At 36.1% G+C, this 27,554-nt stretch overlaps 6 protein-coding genes across 7 annotated transcripts; 4 read left to right on the top strand and 2 right to left on the bottom strand.

The window, feature by feature from the left end:
• Nucleotides 1-540: 540 nt before the first annotated feature.
• LOC135789405 (uncharacterized) lies at nt 541-4,500 on the top strand. The gene is made up of 5 exons (XM_065299207.1): nt 541-735; nt 1,018-1,139; nt 3,344-3,526; nt 3,591-3,710; nt 3,774-4,500. Exons 2-5 carry the CDS (start codon nt 1,026-1,028, stop codon nt 3,846-3,848), a joined length of 492 nt encoding a protein of 163 aa, XP_065155279.1. The 5' UTR covers nt 541-735; nt 1,018-1,025; the 3' UTR covers nt 3,849-4,500.
• A 1,184-nt stretch (nt 4,501-5,684) lies between these two features.
• LOC135804119 (protein singles bar-like) lies at nt 5,685-8,772 on the top strand. The gene is made up of 4 exons (XM_065317880.1): nt 5,685-6,057; nt 6,141-6,323; nt 6,395-6,535; nt 7,401-8,772. The coding sequence occupies exons 1-4, from the start codon at nt 5,893-5,895 to the stop codon at nt 7,476-7,478; spliced, it is 567 nt and encodes a 188-aa protein (XP_065173952.1). The 5' UTR covers nt 5,685-5,892; the 3' UTR covers nt 7,479-8,772.
• A 926-nt stretch (nt 8,773-9,698) lies between these two features.
• Nucleotides 9,699-13,455, top strand: LOC135804120 (uncharacterized). Its single transcript, XM_065317881.1, has 3 exons — nt 9,699-10,802; nt 12,523-12,676; nt 12,871-13,455. Exons 1-3 carry the CDS (start codon nt 10,742-10,744, stop codon nt 13,082-13,084), a joined length of 429 nt encoding a protein of 142 aa, XP_065173953.1. The 5' UTR covers nt 9,699-10,741; the 3' UTR covers nt 13,085-13,455.
• LOC135804113 (multifunctional protein r-like) lies at nt 13,105-24,527 on the bottom strand. Its single transcript, XM_065317872.1, is given in 10 exon segments — nt 13,105-13,673; nt 13,738-15,593; nt 15,596-15,652; nt 15,655-16,126; nt 19,257-19,361; nt 19,431-22,569; nt 22,629-22,936; nt 23,001-23,277; nt 23,386-23,524; nt 24,082-24,527. Coding segments are annotated over 10 exon segments (6,645 nt in total). The 5' UTR covers nt 24,176-24,527; the 3' UTR covers nt 13,105-13,475.
• Nucleotides 16,372-19,416, top strand: LOC135804114 (uncharacterized). Its single transcript, XM_065317873.1, has 4 exons — nt 16,372-16,519; nt 16,632-16,921; nt 16,974-18,232; nt 18,305-19,416. Exons 1-4 carry the CDS (start codon nt 16,464-16,466, stop codon nt 19,223-19,225), a joined length of 2,526 nt encoding a protein of 841 aa, XP_065173945.1. The 5' UTR covers nt 16,372-16,463; the 3' UTR covers nt 19,226-19,416.
• A 109-nt stretch (nt 24,528-24,636) lies between the features above and the next one.
• On the bottom strand, nt 24,637-27,547 carry LOC135804118 (pyridoxine/pyridoxamine 5'-phosphate oxidase-like). Of its 2 annotated transcripts, XM_065317879.1 has the most exons (9): nt 27,201-27,547; nt 27,033-27,132; nt 26,698-26,769; nt 26,386-26,588; nt 25,944-26,323; nt 25,390-25,489; nt 25,245-25,316; nt 24,979-25,184; nt 24,637-24,913 (listed from the first exon to the last, which is right to left on the bottom strand). In XM_065317879.1, exons 5-9 carry the CDS (start codon nt 26,087-26,089, stop codon nt 24,784-24,786), a joined length of 654 nt encoding a protein of 217 aa, XP_065173951.1. In that variant the 5' UTR covers nt 26,090-26,323; nt 26,386-26,588; nt 26,698-26,769; nt 27,033-27,132; nt 27,201-27,547; the 3' UTR covers nt 24,637-24,783. The 2 variants fall into 2 exon arrangements, with proteins under 2 accessions (XP_065173951.1, XP_065173950.1); XM_065317878.1 differs by lacking the exons at nt 24,637-24,913; nt 24,979-25,184; nt 25,245-25,316; nt 25,390-25,489 and having other exon boundaries at nt 26,129-26,323; nt 27,201-27,538.
• Between the last annotated feature and the right edge of the window lie 7 nt (nt 27,548-27,554).

The raw sequence follows: 27,554 nt of genomic DNA, 5'->3' as shown, positions 1-27,554 counted from the left end.
AACTTTAACGGAAATTAAACTTAAAATTAGGAATTTCCATTGGTATTCCCTCAAAATGCAATTAATTTGTAACCGCAATTAGTCTAGTGGTTTCCAATTAATTAAAAAAACAAGTCAAAAGTCATTATAAATCAAATTAGTTTCAATTTTTCGATATTTCAGTCTAAATATTTCGAAATTTTATTCAATTCATCCATAAAATCAACCTACATACAGCAATCACGTAATACAATTATAATCTAAACGTGTAAACATAATTCACCTCGTCGTGGGTTTACTGTGAATGCCTAATACGCATGTTAGCATAATACTATAGTGTGCACTTTTAAAAATATCTCATCGTGCGTGGATTCTAGGCGCGGCTATACTGTTTGTTTCCAAAACAAAAAACATAACGTAATAATCGATGAAACACTTGAACAACTTGACCAATCTGACTCACAGACATGCACTGCCAGCGCGCTCTGCAACCATCTTGTTTTCACGATGGAGGGAGTCCAAGCAACATAAAAAAGAGCCGAGAGAGTGATTCGCGAATGAAGGTTTTCCTCCTTCTCCTCCTGCGGGAAATGAGTCGATTTCGTCGCGACTAGCGAATCATTCCACTTCATTCATTCGCGTATGTGATTCAGTTGCGACTGGAAGTACTGATAACGCACCACGCAAATTCAGAATAATTGTGTGAAACACCGAAAAGGAGTTTACAAGTGTGAGTCATCGTAAAGTTGAAATAACGTAAGTAATCTGACTTGTAAAATATTTATACTGATATTTATTGATAAGAGAATCAAATACAAATAAAGAAAACGGTTGAATGCATAAATAAATCAAAAGTGGTTTCGAGTTACTTTTTATTTTATCAAATATGAGTCAGAGACGTGTGGAAATAGCAAAAATCAATATTTTCCTCAACGTCTAAATTTAGTCCGTCATAAAACTAGCTGAAAACTAGGAATATCCATTAAAATATTATAAAAACGTGGTTATGTTATATTTTTGACATTTTTTATGTTGCAGACGTCAAAATGTCTCATTCAGTGACAGTTACAAGAACAACAACGACAACAACCACTTCTGCTCTTATCATCAACACAGGGTATTTGAAAACATGGCCTGGATTATTAAAACTCTTCCAAACCGTAAGTAACCTCAATTAAACTCTATTAATTTAATGTAGGTAAACAAATACACAAAATTTTAAGTTTTCTAAAGTGTGGAATGCAGTTTCTAAAGTTTAACAAAAATACTGCCAAAATAAAACACGTAATTGTTGTGAATTGTAATGTCTGCGTTATGCGTTGACATTGACCCAGTCTCGACGAAGAACTCGTCGACATTGTCGTATTTGGCATGACACGATCGAACGTGTTATTTTGCTTACCAATCGTCGATTGTTTAAGTTAACATGCATAATCGGTACTAAAATAACTCTAGTGGTTGTTGCATAAATAGAAATACATAATACTGTTACTTATATTATGTATATAGGCAATCAATTATACAATTTAATAGTTACAAATGTAAAATGTTGAGACTTTTACATTTAATTAATGAAAATTAATAGAAAATGCTTAGTTTTAGTTAAAATTTTGATGATTTTAAACATTCGGTATGATTTTAATGTATTTGATGATGCCACTGCATTAAACTTTGAAAAAATCAGTCGATGATATCATTTCTTGCGCCACACTCGTCGTTAAGCAGCTTTAATGCGTTAAGGACGCGCGCGCGCAATTTCCAGCAACGTTCTGCATATTTTAAGTCAGATGAATTGAGAAATTTGCAGTTTAATTCTTCATCAAATAAAAATCAATCTAATGAAAATAGCATTAGTTTCCGCAACCAATAAAAGCGATGAGAAAGAAATAAAATTCGGGAATGCTTGTGATGCGTGTGTGTCTGGTTTGGTGAAAACAGCGCGCGTGCTATTTTTATGTCGTTTCGTGTAAACACTCACGTTTGTTTTATGCCGCGAATGACCTAAATAAACACCCACCCGCCGTCGCCATCACCGCTGGACGCCATTTATACACAAAACTATTAAATGCATTTGATTTTTTCGAGAAACTACATATATTTAGTTGGTATTTGTTTGGCTCATTACTGCGCATGCGTAGTAAACATCATTGGAATAATAATAAGTTGCATACATTAAAATGTGTTATTTTTGTATTTATTAAGAAACTAGCTTTAACGCGCGGCTTCGCTCGCGTTGAATCCATCAAATAAATATTAGAAATCATTATACATAGTTGAAGCGGAATGATAGAAAGAATGTATATTTCCCTGCTTGGCTAGGATTATCTATGTGAAAAAATTACTACATGCAATAAAGTTTTAAATTTTAGATGGAATGCTAGATGACGTTAAAGTAGTCAATTAGCCAGATGCAGAGGTATTATTGGCTAAACAATTTCTTTATTTTATTTGAAAAATAATTTTTTTATTAAATAAAACGTAGCCTATAACCATTCGGGGACCATCGGGGACCACTAAGAATATGTGTACGGATTTGATGTTGACGTAGCTGTCGGTAATACAGTGTGATGGTACTATAGTACTTAGGTGTGAGCTTCATTGCTGGAATGCTAGATGGCGTTAAAGTAGTCAAATAACCAGATGCAGAGGTATTAGTGACTAAACAATTTCCTTATTTTATTTAAAAAAATAATTATTTTTATTAAATAAAAAGTAGCCTATAACCATTCGGGGACCACTAAGAATATGTGTACAAATTTCCATGATGATCTGTTAAGTAGTTTTTGCGTGAAAGCACGATAAACTTCAGGACATACGCATTTATAATATTAGTAAGGATAACATTATTAAATCGCATCATAAATCATCAAAGATGACGATGATCAAGTCGATGATGTGATAATTCATCCGAGAAACGATGACGACAATAAACAAGGAATACATAGTGATCTCATAAGAATGTTGTTTATTCAATGATATCACGAGACAGATATTTTTTTATTTTTGAGTATTTACCCGTCTGGAAGCATCTTTCTCGTCGTAGAGGAAGAGAAAACAATAAAATTTATACATGAATATTGATATTGACGGAGAAATAATAAATAAATCGTAAGATATTGTAATTAATTTCAATTTCATTGAATTTCAAAGTCACGTATCATTTTCTTACACCTTGCCCGGAGCGAAATAAATTTCCATAAAATTGTTTATTGTTTATTGATGAAATCAGCATTGAGATTCCTAAATTATTACGACAACGACTAATTTAAGTAAAAGTAAATTTAAATGCAATGTATATTCGTGGTTATTGTGTATGATTAGTATAGGCAACCAAATCTACAGGTTTTTTCTTGTATACTTTTAGCTATTGGGAATAGTCGTCGTAGGATTGATTTCCTACTATTATAGAACAGCGAGGATTGTTTCGCACACCGCAGAAACTTTTTATCTGCTAATGGCGGTGACTTTCCTCGTCGGCACGTTTCTCATTCTAGTTTCGTGCATAATTTCCATTTCAACCGCTTCGATTATATCCAAAACTATTTTTGTAAGTATTATAGTTTATTTTTTCTTTAAAAATATTTATTTTAAACACATTTTATGAATTTTAGGAAGTTGTTTATCATACGGCAGCTGCCATTATGTACATTGCCGCCAGTGTAACCTTCCTTGTCGAGGTGAATCGATGGAATAAAAACTACAGCGAATATGAGCCGTACATGGCTGCTGGTGTAAGTTTAGTTGCATATGTTCAACACAAAACACAAAACCATGCATATTTTTATTTGTTTTAGGTTATTGGTTTGGTCATCAGCATCCTCTACGTTCTCAGCGCATATTTTGCGCGCAAATCATACCGTGGTTTGTAAACCAAACAAAAAAAACTTAAATTTACACCCTAAAATTAATAAGAATTGAATGTGCCTGAATTTTACCATGTATTTTTTACCAAGTTTACTTTATACAAGCAAGCAAGAAAATATTTATCTATAGGACTTAAAACTCATCATAAATAAACTGCTTTACGCTTAAAAATTACAAATTACAAATTTTTACAGACATATTTTTTTATAAACTTATTGAGATTATATCTGCAAGTGACGTACGGGTATAAATACTACAAACAATAGAATGTGGAGCATAAAACAGCAATATTTTGATAATTTGACAAAACTATGTGTTCTAACAGCTTAATAAATTTATTTTGTATTTAATTATATATAAGTTATGTTTATATTGTTGATAAATTATGAATTTTTGATTTAAAAGTTATAAAAAGTCAATTAATGGAAAAATTGTATTAAATGTCTTCGAAAATATGCAGAATATTAACTACAATCGAAATTATTTATCAAATTTATATAAAAAAATGTGTATAACAATTATTAGACGTATATAATTGGAATATTGTAAATTTTAATCTATATTTGTAGTAATTGTAACTAATCTTGTTTATGATTTATTTATTTTAAATGTGCGGTTGTAATGTTCATTCAATATACAATATTTATAAACGTAAAACGTATTATTTATTAACTATTAAATCATTTTATGGTTCTAGTGAAATTCCAACCATAAAATATGTTTTATTACAATAATCAGCTTAATTCAAAATTTATTCTTTATTTTATACGGTATATTTATCACTTTTAAGCAATTGAGTAGTATTAATAATATTAATTAATATTAATTACGTCGTTATATGAACGACAATCAAAGAAAACGTTATTTTTCCATTCGAAACCGCAAGAAAACTGAAGAACCGAGAAGAGAAAAAGAATCTAACCTAAAAAAACTGAAACTAAACTGCTAAACGACTCACGCACTACTCTATTCCTCAGGTCTACCCGCAAGAAGTAGTGGGGGAAAGCACACTAACGACATTTTAAACCAAACGTTTTTATTAAAACACGAGCTTTTGCCCGCGACTTTGTTCCGGTGGTGTTTAATAAAAATGTAATTCGGTTTTACTCTCTTGTTCTAGTCATAGTATGTGTCAATTCTATCAATAAGATTCGCTATTTTATTTTAAAGAAATTAATTATATAAATAATTGCTAATAATGCACTTCATCGCGCCATCTCGGATTCAACTATTTAACTATAACTATGATTGAATCGCAATGCCAACTTTTATCCTATAGAAAAAGGCTGTCTTTAGGGTTTTCCCGGCGATTATTCGAATTTTTCTCGCCGTAAAAACCATTCTTGAACTTTAACGAACATTTGAAAATAAGAATTGGCCAAATTGGTCTAGGCGTTGTTAAGTTATGCGCTTACCAACAGATCTTGCAATTCATTCTCATATTATAGATTAAATGAAATTTAATACGCTTAACTTCACATCTATTCATTTAACATTAATATATGCAACCATTAATACACTTCAGCAATTAAATAAATTTAGCAATGCATTCACTTGCAAAAAATTCCCCAGCAGGATATTTAATTATACGTATGCTGAATGTGCGTTTGTCGTTGATGACGCGACAAGCAATAAATGTACAAAAATAGCACACCGCTTCTGCTGGATGGCAGGCATTGACGACGTTGACGACCCTACCGACCACATCATCAAAATGAAATGCACAAAACCCTGCAGCGAGACTAAACTTTCAAATGCTATCTATTTATAACTGTAATTTGTATGTCTCACCCTGCAGTGTTTATTCACCCTGAAATAAAAACGCAACGCACGCGTGTGAATGGCACGAGCGACACATTTACCTCCTGCAGAGCTGAAGCTTTCAGAATTCAACCCAAATATAGGCTGAAGGAAGCTGCAAGCGAGATGAAACTATTCCAGCCTGCAGCCTGCAACAGTTTGGCTCGTGTCTGCAGAGCAGAACACACATTCAAGGGAAGAGAATTCAAATTAAAGTTTAAAAGTTAGAATAATTAAATTGTGATTAAAATGTTGGCTTCACCAAATCGAGGACCAATTATTCGAATGGCAAATTCACCAAGAGCAACAAACGCACCATCAACAGGAATTAATTGTTGCTGCTGCAGTTGTTTCACGTGTTTAAACACAGGATTTGTACGATCTGAAGATGGAATATTAAAAATTGTTCAAGTTGTAAGTAATTCAACATAAAATATCTTATAAAATATAAATATTTTGCAGTTATATTAAAAATAATTATTTTTTGTTCTTTAAAGATTCTAGCATCATTTTGTCAAAGTCTAGCAATAAATTTTGGTCTTCCCTATGCAGCTACAATGGGTACAGCTTATCATGGTTTCCTAACAACAGTTTCCTGGGGATTAATGACGAGTTTTCTACTTTTGGTCTGTTATATATTCTCAACGAATTCGTTTAATTTGATTCGACAATCATTATTTGTAAGTATCGTAATAATATAAAAATAAACAAAAACATAGATAACTATTTAATTAATTAATTAATCTTTTAGGAACTGTTCTTTAATGCAATGGCATCTTTCAGTTATCTTAGCTCGAGTTTTTATCTCGCTTTCGCTGTGACGACCTTTTTGTATCCTCAATACATAATCGTGCCTTATTTTCAAGTTTATCCTGCAATGTCAGCTGCATATGTAAGTATTACACCAAAATAAGATACTACACCTTATCAGTATTATAACAAATTCCTAATAGTATTAATAAATAACTTCTATTATCTAATATTTATACTTTTAACATTTTACCCAGGAATTGAACTGAAAGTTTTGTTTTTATCATAGGCAACTTTCATAACACACATGTATCATGAGTCCAGTACATTAAACCGTGAATTTTTCAAAAATTCAAAAATTTTATCAAAAATATTTCGAATCCACTCGATAAAACAATAAATATCTACATAATAATTCTTCTAATGATTAAAATCTATAAAACAGCTACTTATCACTTGTTCTACATGCAATCGCAATGTTACAGCTTCTCTCGCGTTTCGCGTTACAATACTACTCAAATAAAAACAAAACAAAAATTGTACCAAGATTAAATAATGTCTCCAAGTGCTGATTTACATTTAATGAATACAAAACCGCCATATCACATCGCACGTAATAATTTATTAATTTATAAAAGTTTCAACTACACTCAACTATAAATTATTAAACAATTATCTTAATCATTTATTAATGACCATACTGATGTTGTCTGTGACGTTGACACTTAGATTTAAAGTGTTTAAATACGTTTCAAGTGTTATCAATGGTTCGGTAATCGGTTCGGAGAACTTCTGAATACTCTAATGGAGTTTAATAAAGTTTATTGATTGTTCATATTGTTCATAACTTGTCATTTGAATGAATAAACTTTTATCGTCGAATGTTTTTAAATGAATATGAATTCTGTTACGTCACTGGCGACATTAAGACACGTGTTCGGTGTTTATACCGCAACTCAAACACTGTAAAAAATGTTAATTAATTGTAATCATGTGTTTGTTTGCAGATGTTGGGTGGAATAGTGGGCATCCTGCATGGATACGACGCATACAAAGCGTACAAATTCTACAAAGGCTATAGATAAGCTAATTACACGCCGTAATCAGTAACAGTGTCATTAAGAAATGTTAATAGTAAAGTTAGAACATGAAATCGACTACGCAACATGTCAACAGTCTACTGTTCTTGCTCAAAATACTAAACAAGTTTTGTGTTTTGTTTTTTCGGATGTGCAACACATGAAATATTTAATTTATTACAAAACTAGCTTTTGCCTGCGATTTCGTCCCGGTAGTGTATAATAAAAATGTAATTTGATTTTACTTTCTTGTTCTAGACATTGTATGTGTCAATTCTATCAATAAGAATCGCAATATTATTTTAAAGAAATTAATTATATAAAGAATTGCTAATAATGCACTTCAGCGCGCCATCTCGGATTCAACAATATAACTATAACTATGATTGAATCTCAATGCCAACGTTTATCCTATAGAAAAGGGCTGTCTTTAGAGGTTTCCCTGACAATTATTCGAATTTTTCTTGGCGTAAAAACCATCCTTGAACTTTAACAAACATTTAAAAAAAATAATCGGCCAATTTGGTTTAGGCGTTGTTGAGTTATGCGCTTACTAACAGATTTTGCGATTCATTTTATATTACAAAATAACAAAATTATTAACTCAACGGATGCGATTATTTGATTATTTATTATTTGTATTATTTATATAAATAAAAACAGTGAATTTCACGAGAATTTCGCTTCGAATATTTGATTGATACTCGAAAATGACTCAGATTGATTGGAATTAATTGAAATAAAAGCTTTAATTATATGGAACAATGTGCAATATAAATTTAGTACTTTCCTAAGTCGCATATAAGACGAGTTTGCAAGTACATATTTAAGTAAAAGGCTTGATAAGAGTAATATTAGGAATATTTGGAGCATTTTATGATTTAACAACCAAATTCGCTTTGTAAAACAAAATTTTGTAAATAATCTAATAATCCTAGGCTTTAAAGTTTATAGGAATAATACTATTGTGGATTGTAAAGTACATTTATAGTTAAAAATAAAATTTTAATAAGTTTCAAGTAATCTTAAGTAATTAATGGAAATGTAATTAAATATATCATAATTCAGGGAATATTATCAGATTAATTAGAATGGATTAATGTTTCGGAGTTATAAAAATACCTGATTAAGATGAATATCATTTCTATAAGCTGTGATTGATTAATATACTTCTGCGTCAAGATATTAAATTTGCAGAAATATAAAAATAGCGGTTTTTAAGAGGCATTTCAAGATATTTTCTAAGAATTCAAAAGGTGAATGTCTTTACCTAATATATAAAAATAAAAAATCAGAAATTGCTTTATTTTTATTTCTTACTGGTTTTTGCCCACGACTTCGTGTTTAATAAAAATGTAATTTATTTTTACTCTCTTGTTCTAGACATAGTATGTGACAATTCTATCAAGAAGATTCGCAATTTTATTTTAAAGAAATTAATTATATAAAGAATTGCTAATAATGCACTTCAGCGCGCCATCTCGGATTCAACTATTTAACTATAACTATGATTGAATCTCAATGCCAACTTTTATTCTATAGAAAAGGGCTATATTTAGGGTGTTCCGGGCCATTATTAGAATTTTTCTCCCCGTAAAAACCATCCTTAGACTTCAACGAACATGTTTAAAAAAGAATTGGCCAAATTGGTCGAGGCGTTGTTGAGTTATGCGCTTACCAACACATTTTGCGATTCATTTTTATATTATAGAAACGTTGTGTTTTGCAGGCAATTTTTTGAATTATGAGAAAAATAACATTTTTTGCCTTGAGTTCCATATATTAGTTACTATAGATCAGTCAATAAAATCAATTTAACCCATGGATCACAACAGTAGTAATGATAACAGAACTAGAAAAGGCTGTAATCCCTTTTATTTTCACTTTCTTTTACGTTCTTTGCATTTCCATTTTAAGTTGACAGATGGCGTTAGAGAATATAAATTCGCCATTTTACATTCGCCTTTTACTAAATTATCAACCGAACATAATACAGCTTGCATAGAAAAACCCAACAAACACTCCTATCGTATTTTGCTTTAATTATTTAATTATGCCGGTTATATATTTCATATTGATTGAAGTTGAATGCAAGCATAAAAACGCTTCTATGAATAGTAGCGACTGGTACGGGTGGTACGGATGTTTGTGTATGTTCTAGTGTATAGATTCTCGTTTCTCGCTTCTCGCTTCTCATTTCTCATCCTTCAGCACCGCATACGTGATTACACATATTACAAACGCTTCAAAAAGATTCAAAACACGTCTACGTATGTTAAAAAACATAATAAACATAATAAACACATTATATCTTATAATCACTTCAAGAACAAGCATAAAACCTAATAATCTATGTCAAAGACGAATAGAATCCAATTATAAACAATATTTTAAGATAAAATTCAGTATTAAAACACCCTATATTAAATTTCGAGGTTTCTATACCAACCGGAAGAACATAAAACACTCAAAGACAACATTTTAGCCTTATTTCAAGTAAAAATATTCAAAAATCACGATTGACCTCACCATGGTAGATTAGATCAAGCGTAGCAAACATCACAGTAGACTAAAAGTGCAGAGGAAAAGTAAAGTAGTGTTACCAAGAAGACACGACACGTCAGTTGAAAACGGTCGAATCATCGTTTGTGGTAGAAGTACTCAGTCAACTCGACTGAGCGCCAACTTAACTATGACCATCAGAATTCGGTTGTCAGTCGTTAGCAGTTCGTCGGTTGTGCGGTGGTTCCTCGCTTCGCTTCTCAACCATTTACGCTGGTAGCGAGAAGCGAGAAGTGAAAAGTTTCACTTACTGTTCACTCACTGCTCAACTACCTAAGTTGTATTGTTGCACATTCACTGATTCACCACGACCGAACACTAAACTATTCAACAGGCAACAAAAGCAACAAAAAACACAAAAGAAAAGTGAATGCAATTACACTTTATATAACTTGAATGTAATTTAATTAAAACAAGTGTTACCAGCGGTAATAATCTAATAATTTATAACAAACACGAATACGGAACTGAATCATCTGTAGTTTGCCTGTGATGGACGTCAAAAGTGTGCAACACGTGCGTTTCAATGTCATTTAACTAAAACAGCATGAATTCAAATGTTGCTAGTACTAATACATTGATTGATTACATTTAAATACTTTAAATATACAAGTTTAAGTAGACAAGTTGGTGCGGGCAAAGTGTGACTGTGATAGCAACAAATTAATCGCATTTAATTCCGCGGTGCAGTCGTGCTACTCGGCGAAATGGAACGAGCGCTAGGAATAGAAAATCAATTGGCGAACGGAAGTCCACAATGGATTGATGGTAAGTCTATTGTGCTGTCATTTTGACAATTTATTTAAATTTTCTAAGAAATATCTCTTTATATTTAGAGAAAGTAAATCTAGTACTTAGTTAGACGGTTTGTAAATTTGTTTAAAAAATTGTGAAAAAAAGCGAATTTGTGATTTTTATTAACACGAACGTAAAATACGTTTAAAATCGTAGAGATTATAATTTTTTTAACCTAAAATTAATGATTTTTAACCCTAAAAATTCAAAATTTTCAAAATTCTATGCTGGAGTTGCTGTACAAGTACAGAACATAGGTTAGACCACCCTAGCAACACCGTACGTGTAAATTTCCATCGTTTTTATTTATTATTTATTGTAAAATAAATATTAATAATAAACAAAGTTATTAAACCAACACACGATCAGCAGTTTTAATATAAACATGTTATTTTGGATGATAAATTCGTTTTTATCATTTTATCCCCGAATAATACCGAATTTAATGACTAACGTTATTAAAGCACTGATAATCTTCGTATTAAAATGAATCCCAGCAAGATTTGAACTTGATCTTCGTGTATTTATAGATTTACTTGATGAAAATCAGAAATTATCAATTTTTCAGTTTAAAATCAGCATAAACTTTAACTGCAAATTTATATTATGATTTAATTTATCAATATCGATGCATATTTGTATGTGGGTCGCCGCGAAACTTTCCACTCTCGCTGAAATCACCGCATTAACAAACAACAAACATCACGTACCAACAATTGCAGTAACTACGGCTGTTGTTAACTTGATAATTCGCATTCAATCGGCGGTATTTACTTGTAAACGATTTTTATTTTTTATTTTTTCATTGTTTCACTGGAAATAGTGCGAATTTTGATACGGATAACTATCAGCGATGATTTTATCAAATATTTGTGGTTATCACGGCAAATATGCGGATGAACATTGATATTAGAACTGATACAAAACTACATGATGATTTATTTGAATTTACTTGTTGCGCTATCGCGTTTGAGGTTAGTTTTCATTCATTTTTAGTAGGCGGTTAAATATTCGATATTTTTATCGTTTTCATATTGATAATGGCATGACGCACGAAAATATGAGACATGAGTTTGTTGAATTGTGAACTGACGCATTTATTCATGAAATAAAACTTAAAACGCGTACAAAATAAAAAGAATTGAAGAACTGTCACGTTGGTTGTCTATACTTTAACAAACATGATAGTATTGATCATCGGTAAACACTAACGAAATAATGGGGAATGAACTCGGAGAATTCAAGTGCAATTGGAAACTTTTTGTTTGCTGAGTAAACAATGTCGATTGCCCTTCATTTCACTACACTACACAATAAATGATGCAATGACAAACACTCGTATATAATTCGGGAATAATACGTATGCATAACATAACCAACAATATGAGAAATTTGCATTTAAACGTGATTTATAGTAATTATATATTTGCAGACAGTATCTGACCTTGCTCACGCTGACAACTATGTAAATAATCGTATCTACATTACTGCACTTCACTTTCTAATTACTTATCAACAATCGACAAATCGACAATACTTGAATTTGCAATACAAACATAAACTGCGTTGTTAAATTGGCAAACATCCGAATGAGCAAATGAATAAAACATTGCACGAATTGATTGTGATATAACACAAACAAAACAAACGCAATATTAACGTTGTTGTTGTTAAATTAAAATTTTAATTACAGAATCAATGGATTCACCGTTAACCTCGACGATGCCGAATGATAAATACTTGGAAGATGATGGCACCGTCTGGGGTTTGGTTATGATTGTCTTTGGTGCCTTGGCTATAATTATCATCATGTTTCTCATCGCATTATTCATCGACTGTCGCCAACAGTAAGTTATTTCATTAAAAAACTAAAATATTAAAAGATTAACTATTTGCGTAATGTTAATCCCACGTGTCAGTATAATAATACGATAAAGATTTATGATTAATCACTATATCGCTACAAGGATTAGCAAATAGTTTCTCGAAACTGCAAAAACAACGCAGTTAAACGTGTTTTTTGGTTTTGTATCAATTCTAGAAAATTAGCAGAACTCCAACAAGCAAAGCACGCGCATCACGTTCAACGCCGCAAGAAGATGCGATTCAAAGGTCCGACCTTGGCAAAACCATCGAAGAAGACACTGAAAGTTTTGCGTACAAAATGCAAACTCCAATGTCCGAACCGCCTGTGTAAAATATATTTTTATCACGCTAGGTTTATTAATAATACATATCGCCATGTTTGTGGTTAGGTTAAAACACATTTTAAAGATATACGTAAAAAAATTTAATCCCATAACTCAAATACAATTCTGAAACTTCTCGAAACTGTCAACGTAGATATATAAACTTCTATATCTAAATATAATGTGATGTAATTTTAAGCAATACACCATGCAACAACTATTTTTATAGGTTATGTAAGTTGTGAGGTTATGCATCGCCTGCATGCATGCAAATACATAACATTCGTTATTGTAACATTAACACGTTACAAACCCTGTATGTTTATTTATTAAATCGTCGAATGTCAAGCCCAAGACTGATTTGTAACGAATTTTGAAAGATCTAGTCGTGGATACGATTTACGAATTATAGCTGAACAATAAATCATTCCCCAATATATTTCTGAATTATTAAAACTTAACATCTGCCCATGACCATCGCGAGGAGGGCCATGCGAACAAACATACCGCACTCGGCCTGCCGGAAGTAGGCGGCACGTGGATCGGAGTCAAAATCAGGGCTGATTTCACCCACACGTGGCAGAGGATGCATAACAACCATCTTCCTCTTTGCGCGTGTCATCAACTGTGGTGTTACAATAAAATGTCCGCAAGCCTAAAGAAAAGCATACAAATAAAAATAAAACCATTTTATGTTTGAGGTTATGTTGTATACTTACTGCTTCATATTCCTCTTGTGATTCAAACCTTTCACGTTGAATCCTAGTCATGTACAAAACATCAGTATCCGGCAGTACATCCTCCAAGCTGGTAAATTCTTCCTGTGCGATCCCCTTGGCTTTGATGAATTGAACAATGTGTTTTGGCATTTTTAGGTTAGGAGGACTCACATATCTCAATTGAACGTTATACAAAGTGAGTAATCTTGCTAGTGAATGCACAGTCCTACCATTCTTCAAATCCCCTACCAAAGTGATGGTTAATCCGTTAACCGTACCAATTTCTTCACGAATGGTGAAGACATCAAGTAGGGCTTGTGATGGATGCTCCCCAATTCCATCTCCTGCGTTGATCAAAGGTTTACGACAGTGTTCGGACGCGCTTAATACTGACCCTGGTGTTGGGTGTCGAAGTACCACAACGTCTGAATACGACGCCATGACTTCAATGGTATCTTCAAGGGTCTCACCCTTTTTAGCAGATGACGAAGTCTCATCCATGTAGATCACCCTACCACCAAGACGTTGCATAGCCGCGGAGAAACTACAGGAAGTCCGGGTGCTGACCTCATAAAAAATGGACGCCATTATTTTTCCTCGTAAGATATGATCCAATGAACGGTCCTTGGAAACATACATCCGGAATGTCTGTGCAACATTAAAGATGTCATTCAGTTGCTCCTTGTTGAACATATCAACTGTCAGGATATGTTTCCCACCCAGGTGGTGTGGGTGCGGATGTGGTGCTGTGGCTGAAGCAATGGATTCGTTGAAACTTTCAGTTCTAGCTCGTCCTGAATATGGTACTGGTAACGGGGACACAGCATTCATCCTTATATCAGAGTAGCCATCATTAGCAAAGTGTACCTTTGGAGTTTCCGCTAGTAATTTGGTAAAGATCTCATTGGTTTGACCATCATTATAAAGATCGTGGTGGATTGTGGGCATAGGAGATGATGTCCTTTCTAAAGCAGACGATGGTCGACTGTGATTATGACCCTCAATCATCATCTTCTTATTGTCCCATTCCCTAACATTCTGACCATAACCAGGTTGGGTAAGGACTTTGCCTTCAACATAAGCTACCTCCCCACGCAGCACTACTCTATGGATAGCACCACGCACCTTTTTACCAGCAAATGGCGTCCATTTTGCTTTACTGTAGGGCATTGCATCGGGTATGACCCATTCCTCATCAAGGTCTACCTCAACATAAGTATTAGGTTGTTCTGGCAGGCTGAAGATCCTTTTTGGGTTCTTGTGGAATTTGTTTATGATGTCCTCAATGGTCATTCTGCCTTCATGGACCGCATTGAGTAATAAGGGTAGGATTGTCTCCAGACCTGGGAACCCAGGTGGTGGTTTCTCTGAATTCTTCTCTTCCACCGTGTGTGGAGCATGGTCAGTTGCAAAACAATCAATTATATGCAAATTATCCCAAAGGGCTTGTTGATCTTCGGGTGAAGTTAGAACCGGACGCACTTCAGATTTACCAAAACCCAATCTCGGGATATCATCAGTAGACATAAATAGATGATGTGGGCACACTTCGCATGTAACCTTGAGACCTTTCTCCTTCGCAGCTTTGATAATCTGTATCTCCGACTTTCTTGCCACGTGGCAAATATGAATCGGACGATTATGGAGGTTCGCCAACAACAAAATGGCGGCGGTTGTTTGACTCTCGGCATGCACGCAAAGCGGCCATTTCTTCGGCCAATTCGCTAAATGTTTCGACCACACAGTTAAATCATTCAATTTGAGCGTTGAGAAGGTTTCATTCAGATACATCTTCAACCCAGCTGATTCCACAGCTAAATCCGGTACAGTTGAGTAATTTTCTTCGGTGGCTCCCAAAACAGCGCATAATCACACCGGGCCTTTTCTTTCGCCAACTTTTCACCAACATTAAAGAATCCTCATCGATTATAGAAGGATTCGTATTGGGCATGGCACAAATCATGGTAACACCACCAGCAAGTGCAGCAGCTGTACACGTATCAAAATCTTCCTTGTGAGTTGCGCCTGGTTCACGCACATGAACATGCGTATCAATAAAACCTGGCAGTTTGATGAGACTTCGGGAAGTCATGCAATCACAATGGGTTTTCATTGCGGGTGGGGTCTTTCCAACCCTTCGAATAGCCTCGACCAACAACTTGGTACATTTGACATCTGTCACCAGAGGAATAGAATAGTCTATAGCAAGACGCCTGGTGCGATAACCATGGGTCATAAACGAGGAAACCCTTCTGGCACCTCCATTACGCATGGGTAGATTAATAACCAAATCAAATTGTTTCTTGGAGAGGAATTCCGCTAGAGGTTTAAGTTCCCCTTGAGATGTAATATCATCGATGTTGTCAAAAGTCCATTGCACGGATTCCACCTGAGAAAAACACAATCAACACCAGGTCCTCAAGGATCGCATGTGTAAAAATGCGTAACAACCGCGTGGAATTTGATTCGATAGTATTGATTAGATTAGCCGAGATCCCGCGATAAGCGTGCGAACACCGCCTGCGCGTCAGTTGAGATGCAACCGTCAAGTCCCATGGTGTAGCAGCCGTCGTCATGGGCAGCAGCGGTAGCAAGAAACGCGAGAGCGGGCCCAGCGAGGACCCGGCCCCGTGGACGACTACTTCATCAGTCTTAATCAAATAGAAAATACGGTCACGCGTAAAGAGATTGAAAAACTGCGTAAAGAGTACCGCACTAAACCCGAGATGTTTCTTTTAAATCAAGTGCTGTTTTCGGTGATGTTTTTTCAAAACTATGACCAGTGAGTAGAGACCCGCTTAACGATTTCTAGGAAACATGACATTCTACATAAATACTCGATTAATCCCGATAAACCACTCAATTGTGATTATCTCGTATTCGTTGCGTTGCAGGGAATTAATCGAGTCCACGCCAAACGAAACCATCAGCGTGAAGGAGTTGAGTCTCACCGAGGACCTCTTTCTCACTTGTCTCAAGCCGGACGACGCGTTGTCATTGGTGAACAAGCACGTGCAGTTCTGTGCAAGTCACGGCGTCAATAAGGGTAAAGTCAGCCCGCTGGTGTCAAATCGCATTTTCGTCATTCACGAAAACATTCAGGTGGTTGCGGACGCCGAAAACCACTATGCAAACATCGATAGACCATCACTAACCGCCCAAGTTGTTGAAAAACACAGACAAGGTAAGGAATTTAGCAATCTTTAAAAACTGTTTAGTTATTTAAATATTTTTAGGTTATGTACGTTTGAAGTATATAGAAGACTTGAAATTCAAAACCTCCATCTCCTCCAACTCCAGTTCGATGACCACCAGCGACGATACCTGCTCACTTGATGACGGAAGTGAAACATACGGCCGGATAACCAAAGCAATGAGAATAAGACCTTTGCCGAAAATGGATCCGAACCGAATAAAAAAGTCCCTGTATCCAATCTGCGAAGTCAAACGTCGTAACTACGACGCACTGGACGATGAGGATCTCTGGATCCACGAGTACTTTGTCAATTCCAAAGCAATGAAAGATCAATTCCACCGCAACTGGCCCAACATTGCCAAACTGTTGGAATTGGACAGTAGTGAAATAGAAACTGGATTCAATTGTGACAGCATCCACTGCCGATCAAAATGTCGTGATATATCATGGGAGATCATCCCAGCTGTGCAACTACCCAAGGGCGCATACGAATACTTCCTCAAAATCAAATCCAACTACATAAAGTCACAAGTGGCGACACACAAAGGACGCGTCTTCCCAAATGAAGAAATGTTGAATGAAATCGTTCACATGGATCGGCTTGCAATCCCGCGAGGATTCATACCCAAATATAAAGGTGAAACAAATCCCAATTGTCATCTGGAGTGGGAACTGGCGCATCCCAAGGTGGAGAAATATCTCCAACAGCAACTCACACACACGCATGTGCGAACGCTGTTGCTAATGCTGGTCATACTCAAAACTTTCGTGGAACCCAAGACAAAACACAATGGCGTCACCATCAGACATCTAGTCATCCACCTTTTCTGGGAGCTACAGAAAGACGTAGTGATTAACGATACGCGAATGGGCGCGCGTTTGGTACAAATGATCAACTCGTTCTGTTCGCGGTTGAGCAAAAGCTCTCTTCCGGATTATTTCGTCCAAGAACGAAATCATTTCGAGAATATTCCCTCGGAACACATTAGAAACGCGTTGGAAATGTTTGCGAGAACAAGGGATAAACCTCTGATACATTTTATGACAGCTATACGCAATTTGCAATATAGAGATGAGACATTTCCGCAGTTAGATGTGAAAAAGTTGCATGAGATCCTTACGAAATCAATGGCGCCCGTCCGGAAGAAACCGATGGAACCGCGGAGAACTAAACTCGACTGGGAGGGTATGATACGCGAGAAAACTAGAAGAGAAACAGTAGTCGTGAAGAATCTCACACCTGAACGAAAAGTTTCAGTTGATTCCATCCTAGAGTCCAATATCATAGGAATTTCCCTAGTAAGTATAATTTTAAAAGAATAATCTAACTCTTTAACTTTACTTACACATTCCTATTTTATTATAATTCAGGAACCCTCGGAAGAATCACCACATTATTCTCTCAAGCGAAGTAGAGAGGTTATTGTCTTCTTTCTGGACCATTACATCAAAATGGCCGCCAGTCTGTACAATCTAGGCAACCTCAAACAGGCGTTGAGTTATCTGCGTCAAGCAGAACTCTTAACCTATTTATTTCACCTCAGTTGCGGCGATGATGCGAGCAAATACCAGAAAACTATAAAAGCGCTTCGGAGTTCATTTGAGGAAGGTCCCGAAAAGCGGTCGCTGATGGATGTTGAACATCGTAGAAAATCACTACCTCCATCTACACTACCAGACCTCCCTCAACGATCGCCATCTGTACACATTCCACCAATTCGGGTTGTCAACCAGAATTCGGTAGATATCAGCAAGGTACTCCACCAGCATCAAAATGGTGACGTGCGTGGTAAAATCTTCCGCAAACGTAAAGAAAGCGAATCAACCCTGAAAAGCGCTTCCAGTGATGATTCTGATATCGACGAGGTGATTCTGCGACACCCACCAGAGGAGAAACAACGAGTGTTAAGAAGACGTAATGAAAGTGACCCTAGTGAGAAAGAAAACCAAAAGAAGATTGAGATGCTGCCGAGGAAGACGAAAAGTGTTAATTTCAACACGGAGGTTGTAATTGGCAAGGACACTAATATTCCAAAAGTGAACGATAAATTAGATCATGTGAATCCAATAGTGACAGTAATCAATAGTTCGGCCAATGAAACAAGTGATAATAGTGACACGTCAACCATTGTTACCGAAAGCGAAGAAGAAGAAGAAGATTTAGATGGATTGGATGAGCTCATCGACGACGAAATTGACTCACGTGATACAATTGTTCAGGTCACGAATCCCTTCGGCTACCACGCCAACAGGATCAGCTTAGGTTATGAACCCGAGGATACGTTTACGTAATTTTAAGAGGTTATAGAAAAAAGTGACTTACATCGACGCCATGTTCGGTATAGAAGTCCGCGGTGCCCAGGCTGGCGTACAGCTTGTAGCCCATCTTGTACAAAGTTCTCATGCTCGGCAGCAACTCCATTTTGTGCTGAAAATTGTAAATATTGTTTAATTTATTAATGTTTAATAAACACGAGAAACAATTTGTTTAATTTACCTTGAAACTTCCGATGGATAACAAAATGGATTTCTGCGGGATGGAGAATCCAGTGCTCATCATTGCCTTGATGTACGCTTCGTAGCGATTATCCCCGAAACAAGCCACCTCCCCGGTTGATGCCATCTCCACCCCGAGCATAAAATCAGCTCCGGCTAATCGCGAAAACGAAAACTGCGGCACTTTTACCCCCACTTTACCACATCCATGAAGCACATCAACCGGTTCCACTTTCTCCCCAATGATAACACGCGTGGCCATTGCTACGAAATCATGATCCAGTGTTTTGGATACAAACGGGAATGACCGGGACACGCGTACATTACACTCGATAACTTTTAAATCGTTGTCTTTCGCGATCAGTTGCATATTAAACGGGCCAGTTACTTCTAGACTTGCTGCAATAGCACGACAGATTTGTCTGATCTTGATCAGGGTTTCTCTATTAATATCTTGCGGTGGTGTGACAAGTGTAGCATCACCAGAGTGTACCCCAGCGTTTTCTACGTGTTCAGACACGGCCATGCAGAGGATAACACCGTCACAAGCCACGGCATCAACGTCAATTTCTTTGCTTTCTAAGATAAACTTTGAAATTACCACCGGATGTTCTTTACTGACATCACTTGCTGCATTGAGGTAAGTTTCAAGGTCTTGATTGGAGTGCGCCACATTCATGGCAGCTCCACTCAGGACATATGAAGGTCTCACCAAGCATGGATAACCAACTTGTTCACAGAATTCAATGGCGGCGTTCAAATTGGTTAATTCCTTCCACCTCGGTTGCAGAATACCGATCCTATCCAACATCCTCGAAAATTTGAAACGATTCTCAGCACCATCAATGGAATCTGGTGAAGTACCAAGAATTCTAGCACCGCGTCTATGAAGATCCATCGCGATGTTATTGGGAAGTTGACCGCCCATACACAGAATGATTCCAGTAGGATTCTCCATGATGTAGATATCCATAACAACCTCAAAGGAGATTTCTTCAAAGTATAATCTATCCGACATGTCATAATCAGTGGAGACCGTTTCGGGGTTGTAGTTAACCATGATTGTCTTCTTCCCAAGTTTGCGTAGCTCGCGCAAGCAACCAACTGCGCACCAATCAAACTCGACAGAACTACCAATTCGATACACCCCGGAACCAATCACCATAGTATGCTCTTCTTTGAACTCTAAATCATGTGCAGTTGCATTGTAAGTCAGGTACAAGTAATTAGTAGTTGCTGGCCATTCAGCTGCGACTGTATCAATCTGTTTGACAAACGGCATCAGTCCAAGATCCTGACGTTGTTTCCTGATTGCTAACTCAGTGCTTTTTACCGCTACAGCAATTTGTTTATCGCTAAAACCCAGTTGTTTAGCTTTAAGTAATGTATTCCTTGATAATGTGCTCTGGTCTAAAGACTCCATCAGTGTAATATAGTCGATTACATGTTTCATTTTCTGTAAGAACCATCTGTCGATTTTGGTAAGGTCATAGAGCTTATCAACAGAGTATCCGCTTTTTAGTGCAGCTGCCAAAACAAACATTCGTTTATCAGTTGGTTCTTTAAGTTCTTCATCGTCAACTTGTTTGAGATAAGGATCAAATCCATTTACAGATTCGTCCACCATTCTGAGTGCTTTCTGGAAGGCTTCCTCAAACTTCCTTCCGATTGCCATGACTTCTCCAACACTCTTCATGGATGAACCGATTTTAGTAGAAACCCTTGAAAACTTGCTGAGATCCCATCTAGGAATCTTTACCACGCAGTAATCCAGACTTGGTTCAAAACATGCTGTAGTCACACCAGTTACAGAATTCTTAATATCAGGTAGAGCTATACCCAAAGACAACTTAGCTGCGACATAAGCAAGTGGATAACCAGTTGCTTTACTTGCAAGCGCGGAACTTCTTGATAATCTGGCATTTACTTCAATGATGTAGTATTCTTCCGCATAGGGATTCAGAGCGTATTGAATATTACACTCACCAACAACACCAAAGTGTCGAATAACATTGATAGCTGTGGTTCTTAGTAAGTTATATTCCCGGTTCGATAGAGTTTGACTTGGTGCGACTACAATCGATTCCCCTGTATGAATACCCAAAGGATCCACATTCTCCATGTTGCATACTGTTATACAATTGTCGTAAGCATCCCTAACAACTTCATACTCAACTTCTTTCCAACCTCTTAGAGATTTATCAATTATAAGTTGAGTAGAATGTGCAAGTGCTTGTTGTGCGAGTGATTTCAATTCGTCCTTATTATTGGCAAATCCTGATCCTAAACCACCCAAAGAAAACGCTGCCCTTGCCATTACAGGATATCCCAACTGTTCTGCAGCTTCTAAAGCTTCCTGGACCGAATAAGCCGCCATGCTGGGAGCTACTTTCTCGCCGATGCAAGCGATACGTTCACTGAAGATTTTTCGATCTTCTGTATCAATGATGGCTTCAATTGGTGTTCCCAAGACCTTTACTCCGTATTTATCGAACACTTTTGCTTTTTGTAATTGTACACCGCAGTTTAGACCAGTTTGGCCTCCAAAAGTTAACAGAACACCCCCAGGGCGTTCTGCTCGAATCACCTGCTCAACATACTCGGGTACCAACGGAAGAAAATATACTTTATCTGCAAGACCTTTTGATGTTTGAACTGTAGCTATGTTTGGGTTGATCAGGACAGTTTGTATTCCTTCCTCATGAAGTGCTTTGATTGCTTGTGAGCCAGAGTAGTCAAACTCCCCAGCTTGACCAATACTCAAACCACCCGAACCGATAATAAGAACCTTTTTGGGAACCTCCGAAAGTAGTTTCAAACCGTCAAATTGTAAACTTTCATGAATGCGTTGTTTAACAGACCTTTGTGTTGGGTCTTTGATAACTTCTAGAAAAACATCAAACAAACATTCGAGGTCCTCAGGTCCTGCAACGTGCTCAGGATGGAATTGAACGCTAAAGTATGGTAGTGTTTTGTGAATAATGCCTTCGTTGGTTTGGTCGTTGGCGTTTGAGAAAAGTTCCTCCCAATTTTCTGGCAGAGATTCGGGATTGATGACGAAACCATGGTTCTGGGAGGTCATGTAACAGCGGTTGGTACCACGGTGAAGACATGGTTGGTTATGTCCTCGATTGCCATACCTAAACCATGATTAACAATAAAATATATGGTCTAAAAGTTGGTTTGAATTAAAACTTACTTCATTTTGGAACTGGTGCATCCAATAGCCAATGATAACAGTTGGTGACCCAAACAAATGCCCAAAACAGGTGTGTTCTTTTTCGCAATCACCGCTTTGATTGTTTCAATTGTTTTTTGACACATTTCTGGATTACCTGGACCGTTACTCAGGAAAACACCATCGTAATCTTCTGTTATCTTGTGATCCCACGGAACGACGTCAACTCTTGCTCCACGTTGCAGGAAACATCTGATTTGATTGTTTTTTAGGCCACAATCGATTGCACATATTTTTGGACTTCCATTTGGATTAAATACTTTAACTTCCTATTTAAAAAACAGCAAATAATTACAATTAAAATGAGAATTGTTTATGCAAATTGAAACAAACCTTTGTGGAAACCTCTGCGACCAAATTCCTCAAGTTGGGATCCGCAATCTTAACATTCTCAGTGTTTATAGGAAGTTCAAAAACTATTTTACCGAGAATAGATCCTTTTTCGCGTATCTTTTTCGTGAGAGCGCGCGTGTCGACACCTTGAATTCCGGGGACATTTTCTTTACGCATCCATTCGGAGAGTGTCTGGTGGTGACGCCAATGACTGGGTTCATCACAGTGTTCACCCACGACCAAACCAGCGGCCCAAATTTTGTTAGATTCAAAAAAACTGCGAAAAGAAAAAAAAATTCATACAATTTGCTGTTTTTATTACAGTTTTGCCGATAACTCTTTGTCGGGAGAATTTAAAATGTGTGGAAAATAAATGAATACTTACTAAGGTAGACCATGTTCATCATGTTTGCCTTCTGGGATGCCGTAATTTCCGATTAGCGGGTAAGTTAGGACCAAAATTTGGGCGTGATAACTCGGATCGGTTAAAGATTCAGGATATCCAACCATACCAGTTTGGAAAACTGCAAAGAGACATTATATATTACATTGTAAGTTGAGTTATTCATGTAAAAAATAATTTTTGCGGATTTTATGAGAATAAACATTTAAATAAAACTTAAATTAAGCATGTGTAGCCTCATAGACCATTAGAAAACAATAAAAATGCATAAACAACAACATAAATGTTATATCAATAATTTTACTACTTGTTAAACTATAAACATTTAATTATAAGCAATTATTTCATAAATTAAATGTTTATTTTCTTAATTTAAGTAAATTAAATTAATTTAAATATTGCTTTATAGGTGACGCTGCAAGCAGGCAAAGCAGCGCGCTTTCCAATGCAACAAAATAAAACTTTCGCGATTCCTCAAGCCGCGCAAACGCAAATCGTTCGCGAAAATCAATACCACGCCGCCAAAACGAACAACAAACGCAACGCTCGGCGCAAGGCCACTCCGCGGCCATCCACGTGCTCGCGAATCTAACCTAAACCAACGGTTTTAACATGATACTAACGCAAACGCCGCTGATATAGATTTGAAAAAGTTTGAAAAATAAATAGATGACATACCGACTTCACCGTCTCTTGCATTGCGTGCCCCAAACGCCTCTCCCGGAAACACCGTACCATCCTCCAGCAACAGATAACAAACTTCCTTCTCCATAATCACACGTTGGTTACTTCCAGCGTTGTCGATGTATAAACAAAAATAAACCAGAAGCGCAAATTGTTGGAAGACCGCACAGCGCTGGCTGCACCACGCGAATATCGATCGCGCACTGGTGGGTTTCAGCGCCGCGCTCGCAAGTGCCTCGCAGTACTTGTAATTGCGATGCGACTGCAGTCGGCCGGTTAGGTGCGATAAGAAAGGCCGTTATCGCGATAGGAAGAAATATCGCGCGCGTTATACTCAAAGCAATGCTTTCAACTGTCGGCGTTGATGATGACTGTGACGAAAAGAGATGATCAACTCAGGCCATGAACCGTCCCTAGCGTCCACCAGAGAAACCGGTTGTCACTTTGGTAGATTAACTACTTATTTGAATTTAAACGGCAGAAATCGGTCAGAAATCTATTACAGGTAGCGCAATAAAATCTACCTGTTAGTAAAATGTCCCTTTAAACTTGATTTTGGAAATATTTTAACGTTTATTTCGTACCTGTTGCAATATTTAACTCAAAACTTTCTTGAAAACTCACAAGTACAAATGTTTTACTTGTAGAATTTATATTTAACACTCAGCATGATGTTTTTTAATTTGTTTGTTAATATTACGCCTCGATATGAACGAAATTCCAAACGTTATCGCTGAGTCTAAATAAAACACGATCGCCGATTGTTATGGGATCCATTTTACTGCCGTAATATTCCACGCGATGAGGAATAACAGTGTAATAAACTCTGCAATCATAAAAATTCATTCAAGTGAGGTTATGTTAAGTAAATGTTTAATTAGATTAACTTACACTTCAGCTGGCATATCAATAGAGTCTTCTTTAGCATCACTGAGGTGTTTAACGTATTCGTCATGTCGTTTCTTTAATTCATCCCAATCAATTTCATTTCCTTGTTTGCTGAAACCGTAACGAACTTTTGTACGCATGGACCAAGTGCGAAAACTTGCACGGGTAAACTCCATTGGCATTTCTTTAGCCACACCTTCAATTCTAACCTACACGTAATTTATTTTTAAATTTCTCATCTATTTCTTTAGTTTTTAATTAATATTTACTTGTTTGGTATGTTTTTGTCCATTTATAGTTGTAACCCAAAAGAAACACAAAGATACCTGTGGATGTGTTTGCTATAACAGAAATAAATTAGGTGAAATTATGATATTTATAGGTTATATATGTTATTGTATTCAATAAACATACAATATCCTCATGTTTGCGGCTATTTCGGGTTGTATTAAACATAAAACCATCATCAGTGAGTTTTTTCATCACTACCGACCTATTACTCACGGTCCCATCCCTTAAACAATCATTAAAATTATATATAATAGAAATATGAATCGAAAATTTGTTGGTAAGCGCATAACTCAACAACGCTTTCACCAATTTGGCCAATTCTTCTTTTTAAATGTTTGTTAAACCCCAAGGATGGTTTTTAGAGCGAGAAAAATTCGAATAATTGCCGGGAAAACCCTAAAGAAAGCCCTTTTCTGTAGGATAAAAGTTGGCATTGAGATTCAGTCATAGTTATAGTTAAATAGTTGAATCCGAGATGGCGCGCTGAAGTGCATTATTAGCAATTCTTAATATAATTAATTTTTTAAAATAAAATCGCGAATCTTATTGATAGAATTGACACATACTATGTCTAGAACAAGGGAGTAAAACGAATTACATTGTTATTAAACACTACCGGGACGAAGTCGCGGGCAAAAGCTGGCATTTAATATTTTGAGGTTAAACATTTAACTTACTTAGACACTGTTGCTATATTCATGACACTCGCATGGAATTCTCCAAATTCTTCTTTGGCATCATTAAACCATTCCCGAAACAAATCCAAAGGTCTAGCGCCATCTTGCACTTCAATTTTGTACAAAGTTGAAACAGCAGCAGCCATTTTACCTTCCTACACTTTTTACAAGTCAATACACAATGATTAAACTAATTATGTTATAATAATGCATAAAAATGTAACAATTTAGTTGTTTAACTTTCTAAATGAACGCAGTTCCACTTATCCGTATCTATTCTGGTGAACAACACTCGATCTGGAATGGTAGCTGATGATATCGTAGCGTCGTTGAGGTTATGATAGAATTCGATACTTTCCGGGATTACTTGAAATGCCTCACTAGTAGGTAGTAAATCATAATGACAATAAAAATCGAAGTAAACTTAGATTTTATGACTTACACATGAGTTGGCATTTGCAACTGAACTCGATTTTCTTGTACGCTTTGGAGGAAGTTATCGTGTCGCTTCTTGAGGACGTGCCAGTCTACTTTACAGCTTTGACGACAGAGGCAACTTCGAAATCTATTCTCGATGCTCGCGTTGGCGAATGCTTCGCGAGCGTAATTGGTATCTTTTTTGATCGCACAGCCTTCAACACGTACCTGAAATTTGTTTTCATTAAAATTATATAATAATATAGATAATAATTTAAACGGAAAATTTTAGATGTAAATATGCAGAGTGAGATAACTTTATTTTATTAATACGTACTTGTCTTGATATGCGTAGATTGTCGACTGTGTAGAACCATATGAATGTCAGGGCTACTTGTGGATGTGTCAGCTGGTAAATTTATTTTGATATATTTAAATTTATGTTAAACAAACTTAATAGCTACAGAAGCAACTGCTGATAACGAGGTTTGGTGTGTTGGCATTCTTATAATGGTAGCTAACTGGTTACCAACGCCATCTATAGGTTAATAACTAAAATTTAAATAATTTTGCATTGGCCTTGACAATGACATTGATTAATCACTTATGAATAAATTCATAACATTTAAATTAGTCTTAAACAATTCCGAAACTTAATTAAATAATTCTTACAATATCTTTGCTTTTTCTTGAAAACTTCGATGAAGAGAAATGAAATCCGCCATCGCATAGATCTGTCAAAACCACATTACGGCTACTAATTCGTCCACTTCTATTAAAATTAATTTACAAAACTAATTTTTATAAAAATAAATAAATTTTGATTGTTTAATTATTTACTCTGAGATTGTAGCCAAGTTCATCGTATGTGCATGTAAAAATGAAGTCCGGTCCTGTGCTTCTTTCAACCAGCTAGCAAACAAATCAATCGGATCATTATTTTCTTCAGGGATGTCGATTTTACATAACCGCGATGTGAAATGTGTAATTTCATCCTTACACTCTTCAGTTTTTGAATTATAGCAGTCATTATTATTAAATTTCGTATAAGAATAGAAGTAATATTCGCTGGATTCCTTCGATGAAATGTCGTCCATTGCGTGTGAAACTGCTGATGTGAAATCCCGCAGAGATTTTCGAAAATGTTTAATGAAAGGTACGATGTTTAATTTTGACATATTCGATATTTCGTTT

The sequence above is a fragment of the Atheta coriaria genome, unplaced genomic scaffold, assembly GCF_025399875.1.
Source record: "Atheta coriaria isolate IRGN ID8LTWV9N9 unplaced genomic scaffold, Caltech_Dcor_3.1 hic_scaffold_3_pilon, whole genome shotgun sequence".
Taxonomy (NCBI): domain Eukaryota; kingdom Metazoa; phylum Arthropoda; class Insecta; order Coleoptera; family Staphylinidae; genus Dalotia; species Dalotia coriaria.
The sequence above is the reverse complement of the archived record's forward strand: the minus strand, read 5'-3'. Positions and strand labels throughout refer to the sequence as shown.